Below are 15,110 nucleotides of genomic sequence, written 5' to 3'. Positions count from 1 at the left end.
AACCATCTGTCTTTGAGCAGATCCACCCTCCTCTGTGGATCTCTCAGGCGGGTCCAACCAAAGGAGAAAGTTGGCAGCTCCACCAATAAATGTGTCACTGGACCGGAGTGAGGGGTCTCTTCTCTCAGAAGATGCCCTGGACACAGAGGACGAGGCCTTGGATACTGGTGATGACCTGGATCTGGACACGCCTGATGAGGCCGACTTACATGGTCAGACAGACACCTGAAGATACGATACAAACGTGCACACAGGACAGACAAACAAACACACTGTGTTGTTATGTTGTCTTGTAAAACTTAATGCTGACATCCACTGTCTTTGTGTCACAAACAGAGGACTCAGAAGAGTCTAATCTGGGTGCAGGAGCAGCATCAAGTGATGCTATCGCAGGAGCAGCTGAGGAGAGCAGGGATAGCAGGCTGTGGAGGAGCGTGGTGATTGGAGAGCAGGAGCATCGCATTGATATGAAGTGCATTGAGCCATACAAAAGAGTCATTTCTCATGGAGGTACGCAAGCACAAATTCTTAAAATCCATGCCTGCCACTTTCTCTAATGATTCCCTCCCTTTTCTCCCCTTTCTGTTGTATCTTGCTGTTTTTTCACTTTTTTGCTGAAGTGACTTTCTGATGAGCAGTTGGTAGCCTCTGCCATCAGTGTATGAATGTGTGTGAAAAGGTGAATGTGACATGTAGTGTAAAGCACTTTGAGTGGTCAGAAGACTAGGACTAAGACGGGCTCATTACTTTATTTTTAAAGAATTTGAGGGAAATTATTGATTATAATGTTTTTTGTGCATCATTGCATGCCTTCCCAACATCAAGACCGGTACATATTACGCAAAACAGACACAACATGGTGAAAACGACAAAATTAACATAAAAGACGAAACAAGAGAGGGAGACTCGACCCGATTTCAAGGAATTTGAATGTCCGTCAACTCTGTAATACAGTCAAAGTAACTACATAGTGAAAGGGGGAAGAGTGGTTTTTAGAGATATGATCAGAACAGTTGATTTCCCTGAACATACAGTAAATCAATCCCAGCTAAATGTTAAAAACTGCTACAATAGAAATGTGCAGTGTGTTGTTATCTCAAAATGGCCTTGTTTAGAAACTAATGACACACATGGAATTTTCCCCCTCACCCTCTTTTCCATCATCAGTGTGTAGACAAAGACCAATATTTTTTTTGCATTTCAACTGTTTTTGAGAGAATAGTTTCATACCGGATGAAAGCACAGGTTTGTACATATGCGCACTGTAAGTTAGACGTACTGTAAGCTTCATTTCTGTGTTTATGTTTTATGTTTTCAGGTTATTACGCTCAACAGAATGCCATCATCGTGTTTGCAGCATGTTTCCTACCGGACAGCAACTGTGATAATTACAATTATGTAATGGAAAACCTTTTCCTGTAAGTAAAGCTATACTACGGGATCAGATATGTGCGGACATTTAACCAGGTTATGTAGAAACCTGAACATTAAACCTATTAATATGCTTCAATAACAACCTTCTTGAACAGGAGTTTAGATCCAGGCTGGCGGGAATTGCTCCCATTCATGTGGCTATATGAACACTTGTGAAGTCAGCAACAGTCTGGTTTGCAGTCTGTGCTCCAATTCATCCCAAAGGTTTCAGATAGGGTTAAAGTCAAGTCAGTCAAGTTCCTCCACACCAAACAATGAAAACTCTTTTTTTATGGACCTGTGCATGCAAGCATTGTGCATTTGAAACAGGAATGGGCCTTCTGCAAACTATTTCCACAAAGTTAGAAGCAATCTTTTGTGTAAAATATCATGGTATGCTGCATTGACTGCAAAACTACACAATTAAATGTGGACACCATTCAGTTAAGCATAAAATTGTTAGTGTGGCTTTTGTAAAAGCCAGCATATGTTAACATGCTCATCTCACAGTGTTTTCTGTTTGTGTAGGTATGTAATAAGTACCTTGGAACTAATGGTGGCAGAAGATTACATGATTGTTTACCTGAATGGTGCCACCCCTCGCAGGAGGATGCCTGGCTTTACCTGGATGAAAAAATGCTATCAAATGATAGACAGAAGGTAAGTCTCACACAAGACAACAGTTGCACAGCAACTGTAATGTGTAATATATTGTATATGTACTGTCAAACACACACATGGTTCCCAACCACATTAAACCACTATCTCCACCTTTCTTTTTTCACAAAACACTTTTGAACTTTGACATCAAACAGTTTAGAAAATGTATTTGTCTCAAATAACCATAATTTTTTTTCTCTGTAAATTACATTATATTACATTGTTATATTATGCAGAATGTTTAAAGAAGAATTTGTTAGAATTCAAATTTGTTTAAATACAAAGAAAAATCAAAAGCAAAGTGAATAAAGAATTAAATCTCCCCTTTGCAATACTTTTTATAAGTGCTCCTTAGAAAAGAGAGACTTACAAAAAGTCTAAAGATTACTTACTCTATATCAATTTAAAGAATTAAAGAGTTTATATGTATAAAATATTGCTGATTTGCTTGTATCAGTAGGTTTTCATTGTGATTCAAGAAATGACTATAACTCAGTCATGGTTGATAATTGTTTTTCTAATTTGGACACAAGTCCCATCACTATTCAACAGTATCATAGGTAGGCCAGTAGGGGGCACACGATCTTAGTTTTTCACCAACTAACTGACTGGGATAAACATAAACCTTCCTTTCTAATATTCAGCCAATGTGTATGATTAAGTCATTACCTTATGACTGTAGTGACGTTACTGATCATTGTGTCAGAAATCACTTCCTCGTTCATTCATTCACTTCTCCCTTTATAATATACAGTCAGTAGTTCACTCCATAGTGAGCAGTAGATTTTAAAATTGTAAAATAGTAAAATTCTGAGACTCATGAATCATCTTCATTTTCAGTCATCACTGATTTTTGTCACATCTGTAAAATGCATTGCATTGTGGGACTGTTAACATAAAGTGTATATACCATGGACAATACTTTTCAAAGATTCAAAGTTTGACAGTAACAGCATGATTGGCTGGAGCAGATCTTGGCACAGTCTGATTGGTTTAACCGACAGAGTAAATACCCAGAGTCAGCTGATGAAGAAGAGGAGTGAGAGTTGTCAGTGAGGTATGAAGATAGTCTGACTGAACTTGCGTTGAGTTTCACTGGAGTATACATTTCTCACTCAAAAGAAATGTAAATACAATAAAATCATTGGAGCTCAGCACGGATATGCTATTGCCATAATAGCTGCTACCCTGGTCCAAGAATAATGAATAAAGAATAACTTTATAATAATAATTCTGATGTTCACTCACCAGACTACTCATGCTGTTTTTAACTTTCTAAAGCTGAACAACTTCACTATGAGCGTCATTGTACTCCTATTCTAAAGTGTACGTTAGATCTGGAAGCAGTAATTGGTAATAATGAATAAGTTATAGTTATTAATTAAGCTCTTACTAATCTTTTTACACCACTTGTGCCTCTCCTCTTGTTCCACAGACTGAAGAAAAACCTTAAGATGTTCATCATTGTCCATCCCTCCTGGTTCATACGGACTTTGCTGGGAATCACCAGACCCTTCATAAGGTCTCATTGTTGTACTTCACATTTAGATGACGCTCTGAACTGTAGAACACACATTGCACAGGACAAGATGTACATCAGAGGGTATCTTGTCATTCATTAACTAGGGATGCACGATAATTATCGTGGGCAGATAAATGAATGGAAAATTCATATTATTTTAAATTAACGTGATAATTAAATTACATCTGATAAATTATCGGTTGATACTGATAATAACTTATTTTGAATTCTTATGCAAAACGACTGATTAGCTTTATGTTCTATGAAAGCCAAAGAATGTTGTGAAGTTTTCTAATTAACTTAACAATAAATTAACATTTGAAGAGTCAGAACTGCTGTTTGTTGTGGTGTTAACAATAGTGAATAGTCAGTTAGATTTGACTAGAACAGAGCTGTGGAAAATGAAATCATCCATCTTTGCTCACTACATGTAAAACCTTTCTTACCCTATCAGTATTATATATCGTTATCTGCCATGAGAAGCAGGTAATAAACAGTTTTCGTATCAGGTGTGGGAAAAAAAACCTTATTGTGCATCCATATTATTAACACCACCATAAACCAAGATACGACACCCTTTGGTCCTATTCCCAATAGTGTCCCGACAGTTTGATAAGGAAAATATAGGTGTCAACTTTCCCTATTACTTGATTGTTTCTTATTTCTGTTTTTTTACAGCTCCAAGTTCAGCAGTAAGATCAAGTATGTGAATAGTTTGCAGGAGCTTGGAGAAATCATCCCAATGGAGTATGTCCACATTCCACCCAGCATTGTCAAGTGAGTCACCTTGTATCAATATTTAATATATGAATCTGTACTTCACTCTTTGGTGGCCACACAAGCTGGAAACAATACTATCTACACACTGACTTTTTCTCTCATGTAAAAGCAGTTTGTCATTGAGTGGTATTGTAAGCTTTCAAAAAAATCCAATAAATACCAGGAAACCCTGCCCTTTTTATTTATTTTAAGTGGCAGGCATCATGGTCTCCATAGTGTGACACATGAACCATGTTACCTTGCCTTGCCTACACCAACTAGTAGAGTATTTTGTTTCCAGCAGCTGTTTGTGGACTAAAAAATACATAAACCTAATATATACAGTTTATGTGAGACTGCAGACATGAGGCATAATTATCTTCAGATATTTTTGTGTGTTTTGTCCTTCCTAGGTGTTAAGGCCATGGTCAATGACAAATACAAATTTCTGCTGTAATCACGTCACAGAGCCAAATGCTTTCTTTCTTTTTTTTTAGCAGAGTTACACACAATACACATTGAATTTCTCCTTGGAAAAGGGAAACAAACTCAGTGCAAACTTTTATTTGAAGTGCCTAAATTAGGCATGCTTATATATCTCTCACTCTGCCCCAAGGTATGACGAGGAGAGGGGTATACACAAATTTGCATGCATGAGGTAACTCACCTAACCTGCCTGTATTGATCAGTTGGTTGTGTAAAATCTTCCCTGAAAGATCCTTCAAAGCTAGTACGAATTTTCTCATGCTGGGACTAACCTTTGACTGACCTTTGGCTGTCTCCTCATCCAACATGAAATAAGCCAGATATTGATTTTCTTACCTCTCAGCCTGTCATGTGGCTTTCCCTGTAAATTGGTGCACTTCAACCCTCATCTGTGACATTTTAGTAGAAATCTAATGAACATATACCCTGAGGTAGCTTGCAAAAACAACCAAAAATATACACAGTCAGTCCCACAACTGTGCTGGTCTGATGTTTTGCTATTGAAGAATAATAATTTATGTGCAATACACCAGTACTACAGACTAAACTTTCTCATAATTGACTAAATATTCCTACAGTACAAAAGAATATGAGGTACAGTATTTTGACTGCAGCTCGCTAACAGTATATTCCAGTGAGATGAGTTTCAACTATTAACACAAAGCTTTTTTATCAAACAGCAGTCACCAGTAACCGCAAATACTAAAATAAAATCATCAGGGTTGCAGTGTACATATTTGTCTGGTTTTATCAATACTACCACCAGACTGCCCCAAAGTAAAAATGTTCAAATCCTACGTATAGTGGCTTAAAGGGGTGGTCAAGTTTAGGAAAAATAAAATTTGTTGGTTAAAGGTCTAGTGTGTAACGTTAATGAGGCTCTATTGGCAGAAATGGAGTATAATATGCATTATTATGTTTTCACTAGTGTACAATCACCTGAAAATAAGAATGAGCCTTTTATATCTACAGTTGTTTCTACAGTAGCCCAGAATGGACAAACCAAACACTGGCTCTAGAGATAAACATTAGAACATATGACCAATGCTATTGTTTTTCTGGTGAGGACAGTCTCTGTGGAATATATAATGCCATATAATCTATTATACATTAGATTTTATGTATGATTATTTCCTATTTAGCCATTTATATCCAGATCTAGTGTAAAAAGAACAAACACACACTTGCTGATGTTTTGGTGGAAATAGAGTAGAGAGAAAAATTAAAGCTACCTAATTCAAACTTTAATCCTATCTGTGATCTAAGCGGCAATGTCTTGTGCCAGTGACTGAGCACGTATCAAGTATGAGAAGTACAGATTTACTTTGACCCGGTGCTTGTAAAAAAGTGTTCACGGGTAAAATATTGACTCTTTGACTGGTTTATTGTTGGAAAATGATTGCACCCTATGCATTGCAGTGCATCTGTGCACCACTCCTTTGACCTCAAACACTCCCACTTTAGAGCACTGATGCTTGTTTTCCTTTCCTTCCATTTACCTCCCTATGGCAATGTTGATAGAAGTCATTAATCCCAAGCAACTGCATGTGTACTCACAAAAACCTACCCCCCACCCCCCACCCCCCACCTCCACCCCAGCCCAGCTCCACGTCTGTTGTTTACCTCCCTCACTAACCTTTGCTCTCTACCTTCCAACCCAATGCTAAATCAGACTGGATACAGAATTGCAAGACACAGCAGCTAAGTAAGTAGTAGGCCGTTGTGAACTGGTGAATTTAACAGACACAAAGAACAAAATGACTGCTGAATTTTTCAGAAATGAACAAATAGAATTTGCCGACATACTGACAATGGAGAGATCAAGACAGAGTTTACACATAACTGCTGTTCCAAATGTCATAAAAATACAGTGCTAATGCGTTTCATGACTACCAGTGTAGTAGTAGTAAAGAAACGCTGGGCTGATTTCTGAGTGTACAGTGTCACAAAGTCATAGTGCCTGCTGTAGTGAGTGGCTAAAAAGGTATTTAGAATGGCAATAGGCATATTTCATGTCCCATTTCAGTTACAGTCATAAAATCCTCTGCAACTTGCCTAGTTTACAGTGTTAGCAGAGGCGTGCACTTCATGACTTACATTTACTGTATGATGTGACAACAGTATTTTTCTTTCATCTTTCACTCAGAGCCGACAAGAAGGGGAACTCTGTTGTTTGACAATTGCAAGATACCTGGCTGCTGCCTATCTTCTCCCTGCATTATGCTGTACTCTACCACAGCATATCTGAATATAAGCCAGCCTGCGGCATGATGTGTATGGCACGTAGTTGTTACACCAACAACTAGCACTGGGTTAGAAAGGAAGATGATGTGGTACAAAGCATCAGGCAGTTGCTTGTTCATTGAAGAAAGCACCAACCTGAGGGGAACATAATACTGTATTTACAGTGCAGAGACTGTCGCTGTACTGAAGGGAAGATGCTTTATCCTGTACTACTGTATGTTATACAGCACTTGATTGTGTTCCCCATTCAGTAGCTTTTGCTTCTTTTTTATGACCTCATCTTTAATTTGAACAATAGTTTGATTCGTATATAATTCACTGTGGAGGGATTACTAATTGACTTTGTTACATTCATGTATCTCCCCTGTCAGTTGCCATCTGTATCTTTTGTAACCCATGGTAATAAGTGTGGATTATCTAAACCCGTAGCAAGGCTTTTTCATCTAATAATCAAATACATGCAAACAGAAGTTATTTTACCGCCCATCTGCTCACAAATAAACATTTGTGTTCCCTGGACAATTTGAATGTGACTGTACTGTAGCTCTGTCAATAGACTGTAATGTTAAGGCAAGCTGGTTTTTGAATAGTTTACGACGGTGTAGGCGGCTCCTGTCACAGTGGGTTTTTGTATTATATCACCATCTAATTTCACATCTCATCCAATATTTAAGAGGCTGTCAGTAGGCTGTTCTATTAACACTGTATGTCACTGTGAAAATACTTGCAACGTCATATCATCAAGGTAGCAAAATAGCAGTTATCAGTAGCTGCAGTAATGTGTTGCATGCTTTCAGTTGCTACAGTTTAAGATTGCTCTGATCTGATTACTCACCTGAAGGCAGAATCGTACTCCTTATCATGGTTTATCTTGGTTTTCGTGTGTGTGTGTGTGTGTGTGTGTGTGTGTGTGTGTGTGTGTGTGTGTGTAAAAGTGAGTGCGAGAAGTTGTTGGAGAGTGACAAAGAAATTCTATATGTTGACTGATGTTGGAGAGGTACAGTATACCTGTGCCTACTGTGCAGGTTGGGGTGTGTTTACTTTTCACTTTTCTTAGCTTATTTGTATACATTTGTTTGTGGCTTGCAAGGTATTCATTTGTTGTAAAATGTTTTACTGCATTAAAGATGTGTTTCTCCTCAAGTGTCTTTCCAAAAACACCAATGCACAGAATGGACATTGCACAATAATCAGAAGTGCGATGCCCACACTGACTTCTGTTTTTTAAAACAGAAAGTCAGATTTGTTAGTTTACTAAGGCTTTTATTACAATGGACATATAAATAATTTTAAATATACCTTTAAAATTGTATTATTTTTACAGCAGAAAAATTATACAATAGATCTAAAGTAACTCAGCCAGTGCTTTTTGTCTAAGGTATTTCTCCAAGCAGTAGACAGCAATGGGATCTGTGTCTATGTCAAACTTATTGGCAAAGAGGTGATGCTGCTCAAGTATCCACTGCAGGTCTCCAGCACCATACACACATATTGCCCTGACATGGGTGCCATGACACTCTGGGTACACCGCCTCCAGTGAACCCTGTGACCCCTCATGCGATTGCCACTTCACCAGCCGTGCAATCGCATTCATGTCTGTCATGTCGTATTTGTGGTTGGGCCACCTTGAGCCAGGAACACCAGGGATTCGCTGAATGGTTGCCCAGAGAAACTCATCTGGACTGTAGGTATCTTTGGCCCACTCGATCAGTGCCAGTACTCGGTTGTCCTCCAACACACTGCGGATGTAGCCTCGATTAACTACAATGTAGGCATTTCCTGACAGAATGGGCAGGTTGAATGGAGGAGGCTCCTTTGCCTTTCCTATCCCCTGGGACAGATGAAATAGTGAATTAATATGATGGTGATGGTCATTAAGGTCAATCTGAACAATGAAAAATTTGAAAATCTCCAAAGGAGCTACCTTTATTTCCCCATCAACTATCTGGTGAACATTTGACACCCTCCACTTCTTTTCTCCAGCCATTGTTTCCGACTCCAAGCTGTTAGCGCCCTTCAGTGAACGCAGCTTCCTCACAATCTCCAAGTTGGTTTTCAGAGGGAAATCTTGGCCACAAAGGTTGATGAAGTATTTCCACTTGGTGCTGGCGTTGTAGAGATCAGCCATACAGTTAAGATCAGCCTGGACGCGTGGCCAGGCAGCATAGACCACATTCACAGCCTGGCTGACCATGAAGACATTCTCGAAACAGGAAGTAATGGCCTGGATGGCAAAGAAGACTGAGGCCTCTGACTTGTTGTCCACATGGACACAATAAATATTTTGAGGCGCATAAATGGCTCGCAGCAGTCGCTCAAAGTTCTGCACCTAGAGTTTGTGGGGGGAAAAAAATTCAAATTTCAAATACTTATTGTTACATATATTTGCTTTCTTTTTGGATCCATTTAAAGGTACACTCCAACAACCTAATTTTTTCTTCCATAAAGTTTGGGGACTCACAAGAGACTGATTCTAAAAGATGGTAAAGATTTAGGCAGCAGAGGCTGAGATATCCTGACTTATTGTCCTGAGGCAACTTCATAAATGCTGGATCCTACACTTCCCATAATGCAGCTTTCATTATATGCCATTGTCTCTGAAATGCCCACTTCTTTCAAACTGCACACTACCAGTTTGAAACACAGGCTTTCAGATTTAAAAAAAATCTCAAGACCAAGTTGAAATAAATAAATACCTTTTTTTTTTCCAACTTTGCAAAGCTCCTTCCAGAGGAGGAAAACATTACACATCTGTTTTCACAGACAGAGAATCACTCAGTATGACATTTAAACTGAACTGGAGGAGTGCCTCTTCAATAAATGATTAAAGTGAAATATTTAGACTATTACCACACCATTCTTAAAGTTAATTTTAATTTTGAATGTGCATACCTTATTGTGCACAACCATGGAGTAAGCCAGTGGGAAGTCCTCTTCTTCCTTACTTAATGGGAATGGTAAGTATTTCCTGCTCAGCTTGAATTGGCTGTATATAAATAAAATTGAATCAACACCAAAGGGAATTCTGCCTAACAAATGTCTGTTAAAGGTCCAGTGTGTAACATTTAGTCTAATCTAATCTATTGGCAGATATGGAATCTAATATTCATTGGTACATTTTCACTAGTGGATAATCACCTCAAAATAAGATTTTCTGTGTTTTTGTTACCTTAAAATGAGCCGTCTTTAACTACAGAGGGAGTGGGTCCTCTTCCATGGAGGCTGTGTTGAACCACCATGTTTCTACAGAAGCTCAGAATGGCTTTTCACAACTTTCGCAGCCACCATAGTTTCTCAAACACACTTCACAGCCGTTGTCATTTCCAGGTCATCAAATACTGAAACGAGCGGTGTTCAGTTGGTTGCAATCTGCAACTTCACTGCTAGATGCCACTAAATCCTACACACTGGTCCTTTAAAAATTCATTAGATTTAAACAATAGCTTAGAGTTTAATCTGTAGTTTAAAGCAACACACCTGCAGTCTTGGGTTGCATTGATATAATATTCATCAGGGATCTGAACACTCTTGTGGAAGTCTTTAGTGATGGTCAGTAATTTAGCCTGCTCCAGTGCCTCCCTCTCTCCTCGCAGGATTGCTGAACAGTTGCACACTTTTTCTGGGCTGCCATCAGCATCTGTATACTCCAGCCAGCTGTACCTAAGAATGTAGGTAGGAGCCCAGCCTTTTTCAGGAAAACCAAGTCGCAAAACCATCCATAGTGATCCCAGTACAACAGTGAGCTTCAGCAACCGTTGTAGGCTGCCTCGTGTCAGTATCCTCATTGTTCTCAACTAAGATGCTATTAAAGTGTGATTCTGTATGTAGTCCAGTTGCACTTACAAGCCTTTATGTTTCTCTCAGCCACTTTATTTATATAAAATCTTTCAGCATAGGTGATGTTCTAGTTATTTCTACATTCAGTGTTTTACTGTAAATCATAAAGAGTAATGTTTAACAGTGTGTAGACAAGTTCCTGTCATTAAAGATCCATGTAGATTGGTCATTCCACATGTCTTTGACCCTGGAAACAAGATAAGAGAGGTGATATGGATACATCTATTGTTTTTTTTTTTTTTTTTTTTTTTTTTATAATTCACTTTTTATTGCTTTTCAACAGTGCAACAAAACCTGAACTTGAACAATGACAAGAACAATACAAAACAACATAATTCCTGACATAAGAAAAAAATAATAATAATAATATTCCTCACAAAGAGACACTTGCATAAACTAAACTAATACAAACACAGAAATAATTACATATGTCTACATGCACATGGTTCACATTGCCAGAATCACTCTCAACGCCTTCACTCTCACAGTCTCCACCCTACAACTTATCAGACTCTTGTCACACTCAAGACATGGTTTATTGTTTATATGAAAATGCATCAACATAGTTTCTCCCATCAACTATCTCGTATGAGATTCATGTATGGACCCCATATTTTCATAAATACCTCCTCCCTATTGTTCAGCCTGAAAATCAATTGTTCATATCTGGCTATTATAGTCATTTCTCCCATCCATTCATTAAATGGAATAATATTTTTTGACTTCCAATGTCTGAGAACAATCCTACAACCCGTAGTAAGGGCCAATCTACACCATAGAGTTTGCTGGAATGATAACCCTATTCCCTCTGGTATTATGCCCAAAATACATAGAGCGGGACTCTGTCCTGAACACTTTGTTTATGAATAATATTATTATTTCCCATAAGTTTTGTGTCATTTCACATTCATACAGCATGTGTAAAAGTGTTCCCTTACTCCTCTCACATCTCCAGCAATCTCAGATTCACAAAGCTTTAGTCTTGCCATCTTACAAGGAGTCCAATAAACCCTATGTATGATTTTATATGTAATTAAGCGGGTTTGCATCTCTCTAGATGTCTTATACCAGGATCTGGTTATTTCCTTCCACTTCTCCATAATTATCTCGCCCTGTAAATCTGCCTCCCATGCTCTCTTGAGACCCTCAAGTTTCGGCGGGTGAGATTGTTTTATAAGCCTATAATATTTAGATGCCCCACCTGTAGCCCCCTGATCTCCCTGCACTAGTTTTTGTAACTCTGTTTGAGGTAATAGGGGGAGTTTTCGTTGTGCAGACATTATACAACTTCTTAATTGCAAATATTTCCAAAAGTCTTGCTTAGGGATTCTATATTTAGTTACCAGTTGTGCAAAACCCATAAAATTATCGCCCTCGAAAACATCCCCAATAAAAATAATCCCTGCTTCAACCCATGACTTCCAGTAAAGAGTTGTTTTATCCACTTTCAGTAGTTTGTTATGCCATAGAGATGACCTTCTAGTAAAAGAAGGGTTTAAGCCAATGAGACGATGTGATACTTGCCAGGTTTCTCTTGCAAACAACAATAATGGATTCCTAGATGGAACTTATCCTCCACGTTGTGAAATAAAAGCCTGTAATGGCATTGGATCAGTAAGTTCTTTTTCAATCAGGACCCAACCCAGAGCTTTGTCCTCTGCAATATATATTTTGGCGAGCTGATTAAGAGAAAAGGCATAGTGGTACCAGTCCACTTTTGGCAGGTTGAGGCCTCTGTCCTCCTTTGCAGCGTACATTTTAATTCTATTCAAACAAGGTCTTTTACCTCCCCACAAAAAGCCCGCTACCGCTGCATTAAATCTTTTAAGTAGTGAGGGAGGGAAACTCATAGGTAATAGGTACGGATACATCTATTGTTTAATCAAACATGGAATCCTTTCTAAAACTGTATCAGCAGCTTGATATTCAAGTAGATTTTGAAGTAGTTTGACCAACGTAAAATATCAATCAAGTAACAGGTCTGATTCTATCAAATCAAATCAAATCAAGTTTATTTGTATAGCCCTTTACAATAGCCGAAAGGTACCCAAAGTGCTTTACAACAAAGCCATGAAACAATACATAACACATATATAATATACAAATACAATTAAAAGTGCTGTAGTGCTGCAGCACTGCAGGGTATTAAAAGCCTTCCAGAAATGCATAGAGAGGAGCAGATAAAAAGAGTACACCTAAGAGACAGTACTGTCCTAGTCAGAATTAAATGCTAATCTAAAAAAGTGGGTCTTAAGCTGCGATTTAAAAAGGCCGAGATCAGTAGTGGTGCGAAAGTCAGGGGGCAGTTTGTTCCACAGTCTAGGAGCAGCGACAGCAAAAGAACGATCGCCCCACTGTTTAAGTCTCGACCTAGGGACCTCTAACAGAAGCTGACCCGAAGAGCGCAAGGCTCTGCCACAATTGCGAAAAGTGAAAATCTCTGACAAGTAAGAGGGGGCCAAGCCATTAATGGTGTTAAAAACAAACAACAAAAGTTTAAAATCAATTCTAAAACGGACTGGAAGCCAGTGGAGTGACGACAGCACAGGGGTGATTCTATTTATGTTTTTGTTTGTTGCTTATCAAAATATATTAAATTTACATTTCCTTTTTTTTCATATTTCTTTTATTTTGGGTATAAACATGTGGAACCTTACACCTAGAAATATGACACATGCAGATGCTTCAGGTAACTGAATAGTTTGATGTGAATGAAATTAATTTGAAATTGTCACCCATTTAAATATGACTAGTATAAAATGTAAACGGGACAAAATAACAAAGTTAATTTTTAATCATAGTCTTTAAACTGGACTAGCAGTCAGCCAAGATACCATTATTAAATACATGAGCACAGAAAAGGTAAAAAGAATACACATATGCATTAACCCTCCTGTTTTAATCAAAAATTACATTGACCGATGAATAAAAATATGACTGGGACTAATGGGACCATGGTGGGGAAAAAAGAAATGGTTATGTCCCGGACTAATTACTGTCTAAGACTGAAGATTTTCTTTTCATAAATATTATTTAGAAGGTTTCCTTACACATTGACTCCAAAACAGCAGTATTGAGTGTTCCCTGAGGACTGTGGATGTTAATTTTTTGTTTAACGTTCTTTACGGCAAGAAAATTTTTAATGAAGCAAATGTTTGCCCATTTTCTGCTTTTTCCTGTGGAAATGGGACAAGTATATAAAAAATATATGAAATGAGAATATAATAACTACAAATGCATACATTGTACATGAATAATACATTGGGGGATAAAATGGCAGCCACTTATTGAAATAATAATGTTAGTTATATTAAGTCATAATGCAGCTTTAACGTATTACAATTCCATTCACCTTTTACTTTACAACTTTTTCACGTTTGCATTTAATTTCATTATTTATTTGTTTAATGTATCTATTTTCCAGTTTTTGGCTGGATGTCTGATGAAGAATCTAAAAACACATCATTCACCATTCTATATTCACTTCTCTCACGTCTCCACTATCATCTTCTTCCTAAATATAAAAGTCCAACTTACACTGCTAGAATACAATATACATTATGTAATATAAAAACTGAATTTACTGTTGAAAACTTAAAAATAAAAGCCTCTTTTTTTAAGTGAAGGCAAATCTGTGAAGAGTTTTCACTAAAGTAACATTGTTTGAAATAAAAGTAACTACATATTTTGTTCACCAAATCAACAGGACTTGTTAATGCTTCCTACCTGTGACTTTACAAGCAGCACATTAGGTGATTCTTCTCTCTTCATCTCCCTCTCTCTGTTTCTCCCCTAATTGCTGACTGATGTTTGCACTTGTTCTGGTCTATCCAGATGTAAATGGGAGGCACATATGGCCACGAAACAAAGTCTTCCTGTGAGCATTTTTCAAAGTAAAACCATTTATCGTGCACCAAAGCCTGGAGTGAAACATAAAAGGTGTGTCTCACTGGAAACAAATCTTTAATGAGTTTAATCATAATCATTAATTCTAAAAATAAATGAGCAATGTTTCCAGCACAAATAAAGACCACACATGGAAAGATTAGAAGACCCAGTTATTTAATGTATTCTGTACAATTGCTCCTAAGACTAGTATTTAGTGTTAGACCAAAAGGGTCAATGGTTGCCATTCTTGTATTGTACAAAATCTTCAGAAAGAGTGAAAGCTGTCTATTTTTTTTTTTTT

General features: G+C 37.8%; 2 protein-coding genes across 6 annotated transcripts in view; one reads left to right on the top strand and one right to left on the bottom strand.

Moving 5' to 3' along the window:
* LOC127376028 (protein prune homolog 2-like) overlaps positions 1-8,227 on the top strand; it is a 36,732-nt gene extending 28,505 nt beyond the window's left edge. For 3 of the 5 annotated variants that reach the window (XM_051422533.1, XM_051422532.1, XM_051422536.1), the window contains 9 exons: positions 21-212; positions 337-510; positions 1,319-1,418; positions 1,942-2,073; positions 3,509-3,595; positions 4,274-4,372; positions 4,971-5,012; positions 6,513-6,545; positions 6,987-8,227. In XM_051422533.1, the coding sequence (XP_051278493.1) occupies positions 21-212; positions 337-510; positions 1,319-1,418; positions 1,942-2,073; positions 3,509-3,595; positions 4,274-4,372; positions 4,971-5,012; positions 6,513-6,545; positions 6,987-7,017 (890 nt within the window). In that variant the 3' untranslated portion in view covers positions 7,018-8,227. The remainder of the gene's footprint in view (positions 1-20; positions 213-336; positions 511-1,318; positions 1,419-1,941; positions 2,074-3,508; positions 3,596-4,273; positions 4,373-4,970; positions 5,013-6,512; positions 6,546-6,986) is intronic. The other 2 variants (XM_051422534.1, XM_051422535.1) reach the window with 2 other exon arrangements.
* A 98-nt stretch (positions 8,228-8,325) lies between these two features.
* On the bottom strand, positions 8,326-14,737 carry LOC127376032 (beta-1,3-galactosyl-O-glycosyl-glycoprotein beta-1,6-N-acetylglucosaminyltransferase-like). The gene is made up of 5 exons (XM_051422540.1): positions 14,648-14,737; positions 10,562-11,108; positions 9,977-10,070; positions 9,009-9,413; positions 8,326-8,915 (listed from the first exon to the last, which is right to left on the bottom strand). Exons 2-5 carry the CDS (start codon positions 10,867-10,869, stop codon positions 8,430-8,432), a joined length of 1,293 nt encoding a protein of 430 aa, XP_051278500.1. The 5' UTR covers positions 10,870-11,108; positions 14,648-14,737; the 3' UTR covers positions 8,326-8,429.
* Positions 14,738-15,110: the final 373 nt, after the last annotated feature.

Source organism: Dicentrarchus labrax, unplaced genomic scaffold (assembly GCF_905237075.1).
Source record: "Dicentrarchus labrax unplaced genomic scaffold, dlabrax2021, whole genome shotgun sequence".
Lineage (NCBI taxonomy): Eukaryota > Metazoa > Chordata > Actinopteri > Moronidae > Dicentrarchus > Dicentrarchus labrax.
Note: the sequence above shows the minus strand (reverse complement) of the source record. Positions and strands in the feature narration are given on the sequence as shown.

Excerpts from the sequence above, each read along its gene's own strand:
- LOC127376032 (XM_051422540.1), bottom strand. The coding sequence starts at position 10,869 with ATGAGGATACTGACACGAGGCAGCCTACAACGGTTGCTGAAGCTCACT. Across the intron at positions 10,071-10,561 it reads AATGCAACCCAAGACTGCAG|CCAATTCAAGCTGAGCAGGA; the intron begins GTGTGTTGCTTT and ends ATTTATATACAG. Across the intron at positions 9,414-9,976 it reads CCATGGTTGTGCACAATAAG|GTGCAGAACTTTGAGCGACT; the intron begins GTATGCACATTC and ends CACAAACTCTAG.